This window comes from Nematolebias whitei, chromosome 11 (genome assembly GCF_014905685.2).
Source record: "Nematolebias whitei isolate Nwh7 chromosome 11, NemWhi1, whole genome shotgun sequence".
NCBI lineage: Eukaryota > Metazoa > Chordata > Actinopteri > Cyprinodontiformes > Rivulidae > Nematolebias > Nematolebias whitei.
In genome coordinates this window covers 14,506,086-14,517,906 of record NC_056508.1, presented here as the reverse complement: position 1 = coordinate 14,517,906, position 11,821 = coordinate 14,506,086, and the positions used below count along the sequence as shown (strand labels likewise).

At 42.3% G+C, this 11,821-nt stretch overlaps 1 protein-coding gene across 1 annotated transcript in view; it reads left to right on the top strand.

Moving 5' to 3' along the window:
* Positions 1 to 11,522, top strand: part of pou6f1 (POU class 6 homeobox 1) — an 11,780-nt gene extending 258 nt beyond the window's left edge. The window contains exons 2-10 of the mRNA XM_037684673.1: positions 2,232 to 2,421; positions 2,516 to 2,652; positions 2,842 to 3,067; positions 3,500 to 3,729; positions 3,813 to 3,941; positions 7,001 to 7,234; positions 7,352 to 7,487; positions 7,577 to 7,745; positions 10,941 to 11,522. Coding sequence (XP_037540601.1) covers positions 2,232 to 2,421; positions 2,516 to 2,652; positions 2,842 to 3,067; positions 3,500 to 3,729; positions 3,813 to 3,941; positions 7,001 to 7,234; positions 7,352 to 7,487; positions 7,577 to 7,745; positions 10,941 to 11,283 — 1,794 coding nt within the window. The 3' untranslated portion in view covers positions 11,284 to 11,522. The remainder of the gene's footprint in view (positions 1 to 2,231; positions 2,422 to 2,515; positions 2,653 to 2,841; positions 3,068 to 3,499; positions 3,730 to 3,812; positions 3,942 to 7,000; positions 7,235 to 7,351; positions 7,488 to 7,576; positions 7,746 to 10,940) is intronic.
* The last annotated feature ends 299 nt before the right edge of the window (positions 11,523 to 11,821 follow it).

Below are 11,821 nucleotides of genomic sequence, written 5' to 3'. Positions count from 1 at the left end.
CCCCCCCCATAATGGAATGATAAATGGTTTTACAGCTGTGTGTTCAGATCTGGACTAATTTATGCTGTTTTGTTTGTAAATGTCACCAAGTTTTCAACTGCCTTGCTTTTTAATAACTAACAGTGATTTGTTTCCACTTGTGTCCAGACGTAGTCCACAATTCAAAGCAAGGCTCTTCGTTGCTTTAGCTGCTTGTTGGCTGACGTGCGCTGACCATTGTTCCAGTGTACTCATGTCCTTTTCAAGTGGTTCTTTTCTTATTTGTTTCATTTTGGATCATCGTGTCCTAACATTTGCTTGGCTTCTCTGTTCTCCTTAGCCATTCACTGTCTGACTGCAGAAGTCTTTTTTCAGCCATTTCAATCCTGCACTTTGAAATATCCTGCCGGGGACAACCAGGTACGCATCAGCCTCTCTCTGTTGTGTCTCTGCACCCTGTCCTGCAGCGCAGGTTGTGTTGCTGCCTCTTTGTCGTGTTTCATACCATGAATCATCAACTAACAGTCATTCTGAACTTAGGCTAAGTTATCATTTCCCACAGTCATAAAACAAGTAAACAGTGCCTTGGAAATGTATTCATGGCCCCTAAACTTTTCCACATTTTGTGACGTCACAGTGTTTTACTGCAATAAACACAAAGCAGCAGATAATTGTGAAGTGGAAGGAAAATCCAACGGGGTTTGCAAAATAGTTTTGCAAAATAAAAATCTAAAAAAGTGTGCCATGCACATTTTGTACACAGCTCCCCCGTGTCAGTACTTTATAAAACCACCTTTGGCATCAATTTCAGAGGCAAGGATTTTGAAACGTGTCACTATCGGCTAATTATTTTATTAATTCTTCTTTGCAAAAGAGCTCCAGCTCAGCTGGGTTGAATGAAGAACACCTGCTAACGCTGGATGGCAGACCTCTGCCACCCCAGTCTCATCCTTTTGCAGCCTTTAAGGGGTTAACGTCCAGGCTCGCCCTGTGTTTCGCTCCATTCACTTTTCTATCAACTCTGACCAGTATCTTGTTGCTTCCGAACAGCATCCCCACAGCATGATGCTGCCTCCACCATGTTGCACAGTGGGCATGGTGTGTTCGTGGTGATGTGCAGTGGTATTTTTTCATCGTACAATAATTTTTATTTAGGCCAGAAAGTTCAGCTTCGAGCTGATCTGAGTGTATCAGCTTCTTCTAGATGTTTCTGTGTCCCCACAGAGTTTGTGACAAACTGCAAACGTTCGAGCTGTCAGAGTGAAAAGGCCTGAATACAAATGCACACTATTTGTTTTCACGGTTTTATTTGTGAAAGAAATTAAAAGCATTATTGTTTTTCTTCCACTATACAAAGGCTTAGTGGTTAGCACTGTTGCCTCACAGCAAGAAGGTCCTGGGTTCAATCCCTGCTTGGACCTGGAGTCTTTACATGTGTTGAGTTTACATGTTCTCCTGACACTCTGGTTTCCTCCCACAGTCCAAAAACCTGCATGTCCAGGCGTCACAACAGATCAGTGATCTCAGTGGGATCAAATTAAATAAAGGCTAATTAAACAAATAAATAAAGATGCCCTACCTCGTGTTGGTCAATCACATAAATTTATAGTAAAATACTTTGAGATTTCTGGTGGCATTCTGACAAAATATGGTAAAGTTCAGGGGAATTATATCGTACACCATTTTGATTTAGTAAACTTGGACAGTTTTCTGTAAAAGCGCAGCGTGAATGTTCAGCGTGCTGAGTCACCCTGCTGACATTGGTCAAAGAAGCCAAAACTATAATTGTTGAAATTACCAGGATCCAAACTAAATCTAGAATGAGCAAAAGCTGAAAGTTTGGAATAACTAAAGGCTAAAATGAGCAAAATCTTAGTTAAAAGCTTAAACTAGCAAAACAGTAGCTTAAAGCTAAAACCAGTAAAACTGGCTAGATGGTAGGTCTTTCTAAACAGTCGCCGAAAGCTAAACATGAAACCAGTATGCAGAAGATTTCAAAAAGCACAACTTTTTTCAAGGATTTTAAGAGATGTTGGTTTATTTCTATGAAACAATGTAAGTAAAGTTAAATATTTAAAAATTTGTAAAAGTTACAAATAACTGAAGCGGTTCTGAAGTAGTCCGAGTCCAGAAAACATCCTGAAGAAACTACAAACGGGACACAACACCATAAATGCTGACTCAGCTTTCGCACAATGATGAAGGAGAATAAAAGTTTCTGACCCTTCTGCATTTATTTCCCGTCACTGCAGGTCATCGTCATGTCTGGCCATGAAACTATCCGGGTCCTTGAGGTGGAGGTTGATGCCTCTCTGCCGTCGTCGGCCCCTGATGGAAAAAGCGAACTCAAAGCTGAGGAGGGAGTGGCTCAGTCGACGGAGAGAGCTGAAGCCGGCGGCAGCCAGAACAGCCCCCCGGTGCCCCCGAGCTCTGGGGAGGCAGGTAAATCATGGACGACTCGTTACTGTAACTGAGCGCTGTAGTAAAGTTTAATGACAGATTTAAAGAAAACGTGTAAATTCTTGTGCTCCTGCAGGGATGGGGGAGCAGCAGGGGGTGTCGGTGGATGCTCTGGCTCCTGCTGTCCCAACGCTGACTCCTGCTGTGCCCATCAGCGTGTCCCTGCCTCAGCCGCAGACCGCCATGCCCATCACCGTCCAAGGCTGTCCCCAGGTATCCACTGCACTCGTCCTCAATGTAAATAAAAACAGATGTTCTTGCATCATGAAGTAGGTGTTTGTAAGAACAAAGGATGTAAATAATAATATATTTTTGAAATGATTTAAGTTCACAACCGATAAACAAACATGCAAACAGCTTTCCTTAGACAACCTGACAGGAAGGATCTCCACTGCGCTCTAGGTGCTGACGCAGGAAGGTCTGGCCACCCTTATGACCGGTATGATGGCCCAGACGGGGTCACTGGGTCAGCCTCTGCTCATCCCCCTCAGCATGACTGGTTCTGTTGGGGCCCAGGGCGGTTTGGCTGTTCTCACGCTTCCAACCACTAATGTAGCCACTCTTCCTGGCCTCGCAGCAGCCAACCCGGCTGGGAGCATCCTCAAACTGCCCTTTGCTGGCCTTCAAGGTAAAACCTGCACGCCTGCTGCTCATTCAGCCTCTTTTGTCCAGAAATATGATTAGATTGTGGTTCTCATCTTTTTCTAACGCGCTCGTCTCATCGAACTCTTTAAACGCCCGTCGAAGGCGGGACGTGTTATGGTAGTATCTTTTGTCTCACCCATAACTTCTGATCCGCTCAAGATAATTTAATGAAACTTGATATTATGCATCATCGCTAGATGCTGTGTGTCACATACATTTTCCTCACCCTAGCTTCAAGGTCAAGGTCACAAATCAAGGTCAAAGGTCTTTGCTTGCCCGGGTCACTGTATAGATTGTGGTATTGCTGTATAATGTTTGTCATGAGTGTATAATGTGTCGTGTGCGGTACGCTAGTGAACATTTTCCCTCCGAGCAGCCTTGTCACCTAACAGAACCACCCTGCACTTGATCTCAGCAGCGACGGTCCTGAACTCGGTCCAGCCTCAGCTGCATACGAACCCACAGACAGTTTTCCAGCCTCAAGCAGCTTCCTTCCAGCCGCTGCAGACCCCCGTGCAGCAGGTGCCACCTCAGCAAACGCAGGTCACGGGCGCTCAGGTGACCTGTGCCCCCCCCACCATCTCTCAGTCCAACATACCTTTAGCAGCGCTTCAGACCGCAGGACTGTCCATCAACCCCGCCATCGTAAGACTTCCTGTTCACGCCTTTCACACGTGCCCGTACGTCTCTGTGCAACGCTGTGAACATGCTGCGATCTTTCTGCTCAGATTTCTGCTGCTTCGTTAGGAGCGCAGCCGCAGCTGTTCAGTTCCCTGACCTCCACCCCCATCATCAGCAGCGCCATGTCCAGCATGGCGGGCATCACCAGCCAGATCATCACCAACGCCCAGGGACAGGTGGGCACTGAAAGTACTGCTACTGGAACGGGATTGCATAAAATAATGACTTTATCTGATATTTATTCTGCCAATTAAATAGTTAAATTAAACAAACCATAGTTTTAAAAGACAATCAAACATTTTTTATTTGTTTTGAAATGTATCTTCATGAATAAATCAACAGTCTCTTTGCAAAGAAAAGTTTTTTTCATGAGCCAAAGCTTTTCTAAACCCATTTCTGTCACTCTTGATAAAAGATCCTCCAAGTCTCTTATTATGAAATATTTTCTTAAAATGATGACTTTAGCATTTTCTTATTTTTATGCAATACTGTCTCAATTATTATTATTATTATTATTATTATTATTAAAAATAAAAAGTGGCTCAAATTGGCTTCCATACCTTCAGGTATGTAAAAAAAAGCTGGTTGTGTGTTCCAACAGTGGAACAAGTTATTTTACTTTCTGTTACCTTTTTAAAGGGAATTATTTGTTCAAAATACAAATTTTGACTTGCCTTTCACTCGTTGTGATGGTTTAGTTTATAATTAGAAGTTCTACTGTAGTCCTACCTGTAATTGCTCTAACAGCGTTCAGTCTTGTGATTTTCAAATTCTTAGATGTCCCAATTACCGTATTTTTCAGACTATAAGGCGCATTACGCGAAACAAAACAGTCAGATAAGTCAAACTTTATTCAACTCGTTCACAATAACCACATAAAATCGGTTTGAGGTCGGTAAACACAACCAGAATTAATACAGAAGGCGCACCGGATTATAAGGCTGTCGATTTTTGAGAAAATTTAAAGGATTTTAAGTGTGCCTTTATAGTCCGAAAAATACGGCTAAAATATTTTTATTGCAGTATTTAAAAATGTTCAATATATTCAATAGTGTGAATGCTTCTAAATTACTCTCACTATTGAGATCTGTTTTTCTCCTGTTTGTTTTTCTGCAGTTTTTCTTCTATTTCAACAGCTCATGTATCAAAACGTTCAGCTCACTCAGGACAGTCCTGCTATGAGTAGGCCTGTCACGATAACCAATTTCGCTGGGCGATTAATTGTCTCAGAAATTATTGTGATAAACGATAATATTGTTTGAAATTTGACAATAATTAGTAATTGTCAAATTTAATAAGACATGTTGGTTAATTTGTTTTGTATGTAGTACCTTTTTTCGACCACTGGATGACAGTTTAAGATCGTGTGAACCAAAGGATGGATAGTGAGGGAGTGAGCAGCGCGTCTCTTTAAGAAAAATGAGAGGGAGGCCTCTTGACGTGACATGGGCTGTCTCTCTTCGCTTCTCAAAATGGCGGACGCTTAGTGTAGTTTGAGCTCTTTAGCATAGCATTTTTCACACAAAGCTGTTAATAAAAAATCAATAAACAAGTTCTCAGCTTGAAAACAACAAAGTCCATGCTCAATAATCCAGGTATACAATCCAACATTTTTCAGTCAGGTCATTTGGACAGTTTCTGTTTTTTGCGCTGAAACGTTTCGCCTTCGGTCCGGAAGGCTTCATCAGTCAAGGAAATATACAACAAATATGATTCTTCCCCCAACAGCTTACGCCAAAGTGGAACAAACCAGTTCTGCTTGTGATAAGATGGTCTCTTTGGTACGCCCCCTCCTCCATTGCCAGCCCTCTTCCTTGTTGACAGTCTGGTCAAACTGGTTGAAAACAACAAAGTCCATGCTCAATAATCCAGGTATACAATCCAACATTTTTCAGTCAGGTCATCTGGACAGTTTCTTTTTTTTTTCTTTCTGTCAACAAGGAAGAGGGGGCGTACCAAAGAGACCATCTTATCACAAGCAGAACTGGTTTGTTCCACTTTGGAGTAAGCTGTTGGGGGAAGAATCAGTTTTGTGTTGTGTGTTTCCTTGACTGATGAAGCCTTCCGGACCGAAGGCGAAACGTTTCAGCACAAAAAAAAAAGAAACTGTCCAGATGACCTGACTGAAAAATGTTGGGAAGTTCTCAGCTTCTTTTTACACAAAGGCACGGGTTTCAACCGTGAATTTTGGAGCTTCGACAAGACGCAGTTTTTTCCCTGAGGTCGGCCTGTTAGCTTAGCTCGTAGCTTGGCTTCTCCTTAGTTGCTTTTAACGATCCAAAAACACAATTTTGGATCGTTAAAATGGATTTTAAAGAGAAAAGAGAAAGGGAGGAGTCAGTGAGGAGCACCGGAGTTGAGCTTTTTATCATCCAGTGTCTTCAGTAGAAAGAGAGACACGAAGAAACTATAAAGTCGATAAATGAAAATGAGGTTGATAATTTTCATTTATCATGCTATTTATTGATTTATTGTTTATCGTGACAGGCCTAGCTATGAGCTTTGGTGCTTGTGCTTTTTTACTGTTTAAACTATTTAGCTTTGTCGGCCATGTTTTTCTCATTGAAAATGAATGCAGCTTTCTTCACGTCCTTCAAACTCTTTCAGCTGTTTACAACCTTTTAGCGCACATTTCAGCTGTTGTTCTGCTTCAGCCTTTTCAGCTTTTTTGTATTAATTTCAGCTTTTTTCTGCTAAATTCACTTTTTTCAGCTAATTTTTTAAAACTTTTTATGTTATTTTTCTAATTTCGGTGCTTTTGTGCTTCTATCTAATAACTTCAAATTTTTCGCACCTTTCAGCCTATTTCTATATATTTCAGCTTATTTCTTTTAGCTTTTTCAGCCACTTTTTTGCCAGTTTCAGCTCTTTTCTGCTCATTTTAGTTCCTTTTTTTTTTTGCTAATTTCAGATATTTGTCAGCCTCTCTACCTATTTCAGCTTATTCTGCTCATTTCTGCTCTGTTCAGCTGCTGTTTTTCTTCTGCTTTCAGCAAATGTCAGCTGTTCAAATTCATCTCACAGTAACAGTTTACTGGTGAAACGTGGTTGGTTTCAGCATCTTTAGCAGCTGCGTTCACGCTGCAGAAATGCAGTTCCTCTAGTGTTTTCATGTGAGGTGTTTTTTTTTTCAAAGTTCTGCTCCGACACCTGGGAGTGTTTTCACTTGAGTTTTCTCAGGGGATTAAATTATATCTTCTGCATGTTCTGTTTTTCTTTTCATCGACCCTCGCAGCTCATAGGGACCCTCCCGTTGTTTGTGAACCCAGCCTCTCTAGCCGGAGGGGCCGCGACTCCCACTCTCCCCCTCCAGGGTCTCCAGGTCCAGACGGTCACCCCACAGCTGCTTCTCAACACCCAGGGTCAAATTATAGCTGCGGTAGGAAACGGACCTGCTGCCGTCGTAACTTCTGCAGCAGCTCTGCCAAAAACCAGCACTGCTCCAACACCTAACAAAGCGAGCACACAGGTAGGAGGCCGACATGTCTGAGAGGAGACTCTGGAAGCTGGAACTTCTCTGAAGGTGTTTCTGGTCAGACGTTTGTCTTTTGAGGGCATTTTTCCTGAAACCTGTGTTTCCTCTCAGGCTTCGGTAACAGCAGCCACTCCGTCGCCGGTCGTCATCGCACCACAGCCATCTGTGCTGAAGAGCTCCACCACGCTGTCCTCCACAGCTCCCATCACCTGTGGAGACGTCGCGAAAGTGGGCCAGCTCGTTAGCAGTGCGTACCCCTCCCCCCGCTCCTCCCCCCCTGTCAGAGATGTGTTTGAAGTAGGTAGGTATTTTTAACTCCACTCGTCACATTTGCAGAACCCCAGCAGACAGTCAGCAGCGAGGAAATCATTAATTTGGAGGAAATCCGAGAGTTCGCCAAGAATTTTAAGATCCGGCGGCTGTCCTTGGGCCTAACTCAGACACAAGTAGGGCAGGCTCTCACCGCGACGGAGGGGCCGGCTTACAGCCAGTCTGCAATCTGCAGGTAAAACACCCCCCTGTTGACCCCCCACGTCACACCTTTATTCTGCTTGTGTCTAACGGACCTTTCTCACTGATCATTTTGACTGAGCAGCATAAAAACACACCTGTGAGAACATTTCAGATGCTCCTCCTGCAGCAAGATGCTACTAAAGATACAAAGTGAACCCACTCAGTCCAGCTTTATAAAGATGTGGAATTAGAGTTCTGTTTTTAAAAAGCTCTGTTCTAACTAGAGTTACAGGAAAGTTTGAAGTTAGAAAAATGCCACGAGAATTATGGGAATTTAAGAGAATTAACCTGACATTTAAAATACTGAAGTTTGGTCCGTAACGGGGATTTTCAATATAACTGAGGAAGATATGATTTAACATAATCTTGACTGAAACGAGCAGATTTCCCAGCTCGCGTGTGACAAGAGGAACCGCACCATAGCATGTCCCCTGGACACGCAGGGCTGGCGTCGACCAGAACCTTTTCTTCAGAGTTTGATTGTGAAATTAATTGTCATGAAATTATTATTTTAAAGCCATTGCATTGATTAATTAACATAAAAAAAGTTATGTTCAACACTGTGTGAGTAAATATCAATATAAACACTTCCATGATGTTTGTCATATGCAATTTATTATATTATGATTTTATGTGCGTACAGTGACAAAAACATGAACAGATGTGTAAAATGTGAGGATATGTTTTGTTCAGAGTTTAGCTAAGATTACGAAAAAATAAAAATGAAAATGAATTGTAGAAATGTTTGAAATGCATTTTTCTCTAAAGCTCGTGTGGTTGCGACGCAGAGATGTCCTTATATCTAAATTAGGTCATTACGTTTGTTTCTTTTATAAAACCTTAGGTCAAACTCATTTTCTGCCAACAACTAAACAAAATGTGTTTATTTTTGTTTTGTTTGTTCTTTGATTTATGAATTAGTTTGTTTAAGCCACCTCCGATTTCCAGTTTATTCCCATAAATTCCTATAATTCCCGTGGACCATTTCTCATTTAGAACATTTCCAAACGTCCCCAGCTTTACTTCTCAAAGAAACTGTTTTTGTCTTTGCAGCCTCAGTTCTTACACTTACAGTACAAACACTTCTAAAACACCATTTTATTTAGCATTCCAGGTCTGCTCTGCTTATAAATTATAATAATTACAGTAACTATTATAATTTGTTGCAACCAGTCATCCATCCATCCATCCATTATCTTTACCCGCTTATTCCATTTTGGGTCACGGGGGTCGCTGGTGCCCATGTCCAGCAATCACTGTGCGAGGGGCAGGGTACACCCTGGATGGGTCGCAAGTCCATCACAGGGACACATAGAGACAAACGAGACAAACAACCATTCACTTTCTCACTCACACCTAGGGACAATTTAGAGTTACCAATCAGCCTAACATGCATGTTTTTGGTCTGTGGGAGGAAACCGGAGTACCCGGAGAAAACCCACGCATGCACGGAGAGAACATGCAAACTCCACCCAGAAAGGCCCCTGGACCGGGGTTTGAACCAAGGACCTGCTCGCTGAGAGGCAGCAGCTCTACCAGTTGCGCCACCGTGCTGCCCGCAACCAGTCATGACTGTTTCAAAACATGCAACTGTAGACTTTTTGGACACATAGTTCTAGTCTACAGACCTAACTGAGAATAAACAAACAAACAAAAAATCACTCTCTTTGGGTAGATTTAGGTTTATGGTCATATGCAGATCAACACAACCAACAAATGAAATGCTCAGGATGAGAAGAACCGTCTCGACTCGCCAAAAAAACAACAACAAGAAATACCAAAGCATGCAACAAAAATACAAAAACAAGGCACCAAAAGTGAAAGGTCCCGTTAGCAGCATGGTACTGTTAGCAGCATGGTACTGTTAGCAGCATGGTACTGTTAGCAGTGAGGTTCTGTTAGCACCATGATGCTGTTAGCAGTGAGGTTCTGTTAGCACCATGGTGCTGTTAGCAGTGTGGTTCTGTTAGCAGCATGGTCCCATTAACAGCATGGTACTATTAGCAGTGAGGTTCTGTTAGTAACATAGTCCTGTTAGCAGTGTGGTTCTATTAGTAACATGGTCCTGTTAGCAGCATGGTACTGTTAGCAGTGAGGTTCCATTAGCAGCACAGTCCTGTTAGCAGCATGGTGCTGTTAGCAGTGAGGTTCTGTTAGTAACATAGTCCTGTTAGCAGTGTTGTTCTATTAGTAACATGGTCCTGTTAGTACCATGGTACTGTTAGCAGTGAGGTTCCATTAGCAGCACAGTCCTGTTAGCAGCATGGTGCTGTTAGCAGTGAGGTTCTGTTAGCAGCATGGTCCTGTTAGCAGCATGGTCCCATTAGCAGTGTGGTACTGTTAGCAGTGTGGTTTTATTAGTAGTTTAGTACTGTTAACAATGTGGTACTGTTAGCAGTCTGGTTAGCAACATGGTCCCGTTAGCAGCATGGTCCCATTAGCAGTGAGGTTCTGTTAGCAGCATGGTACTGTTAGCAGTGTGGTTCTATTAGCAGTGAGGTTCTGTTAGCAACATGGTCCCATTAGCAGCGTGGTGATAATAATGACCTCAACAATTAGTTAATAGAAATAGAACAAATAAAAGTTAGTTAATTTATTGTATTGCTTATTTGTGTATCAACATATGTTTTGTATTAACAAATACCAAACGTCATATTTTTGTAGCCTGGACTAGTCTGTAGTGCACATCCCAACATGACTTTTAGCAAAGATAATATTACAAAATAATAACAATAATTCAAAATAGTTTTAATAATATGAAGAAAAAAACTGTTTTGAAAATACAGATCAGGACAGAAATAAAAGTCATAAAACATGTTATAAATCAATTCATATTCATATCATGAAAAAACTTAAATGTTTCTAGAATAAGTTGATATGAATTATTATTTAAATTAGAATAAAAAAGTGAATTTCCTCTGGCTTGTTCTCTTCTGTTCCCATCAGGACTTTTGGTTTGGATATTCTGCTGCGGCAAAAAACATAAAAATAAGCATCTTGACGTTGTGGCTTTTGGTACCAGTAAATGTACAGTATAGATAAAATCTGAAAATAAATAAATAAAAACAATAACAAATGCAGTCAACTCCTCCATAGATAATGGGATTTGAAGAAAAGGCAGCCATAATTGGAGCTCATCATTTAAAGATGGAGCCAGTCTGGATAAAGTTCTCTCTCTCTCTCTCAGGTTTGAGAAGTTGGACATCACCCCTAAGAGCGCCCAGAAGCTGAAGCCTGTGTTGGAGAAGTGGCTGGCCGAAGCCGAGCACTGGAACCAGAAAGGCCAGCAGAACCTGATGGAGTTTGTCGGAGGCGAACCGTCCAAAAAGCGCAAACGGCGCACCAGCTTCACGCCGCAGGCGATCGAAGTGCTCAACTCCTACTTCGAGAAGAACGCCTTGCCCACGGGCCAGGAGATTACGGAGATCGCCAGAGAACTCAACTACGACAGGGAGGTGGTGCGAGTGTGGTTCTGCAACCGGCGGCAGACGCTGAAGAACACCAGCAAGATCAACGTCTTCCAGGTTTAGCAGCGACCTCGTTCTGGGACGTTCCCCCGCCCGTCCTTTGCCCTGTTGGGAGTCGGAGCGCGTCCTGCAGCAGCACGGATGAAGTTCTGAGTTTGTCCCGTTAAGGCTGGAAGGAAATGACACGAGTCCTGAAAGTGATTTGTATTGTAAGGTTGTAAATGTGAACATCACGTCTGTGTGGTGCTGACTCAGCTGTTCTGCATGGTCCTTTTATCTCAGACTTCTCTGGTTTTATAAGCTACCCCCCCCCCCCCTCCCCCATGACTCATTTTAAATGTCTGGGTCACATTAACTGTCTTTGGATAATGAAAACTGTACAGATGCTCATTTATTTCATATCTAAGTGGTATTTTTAAAGAAAGAGCAGCTCTTCAAACAGACAAAAGACTCTGTAGATTCTTAATAAGCAGAAACTTTATTTCCATCAGTTGTCTGCTACTTCCCCACCCCCCAGACTCTTAACTCTGCTCCAGTGCTGAGGGACAATCATCGTTTTGATATTTGTCAGTGGATAATCATGAAGATGAGCTCCAGCTCT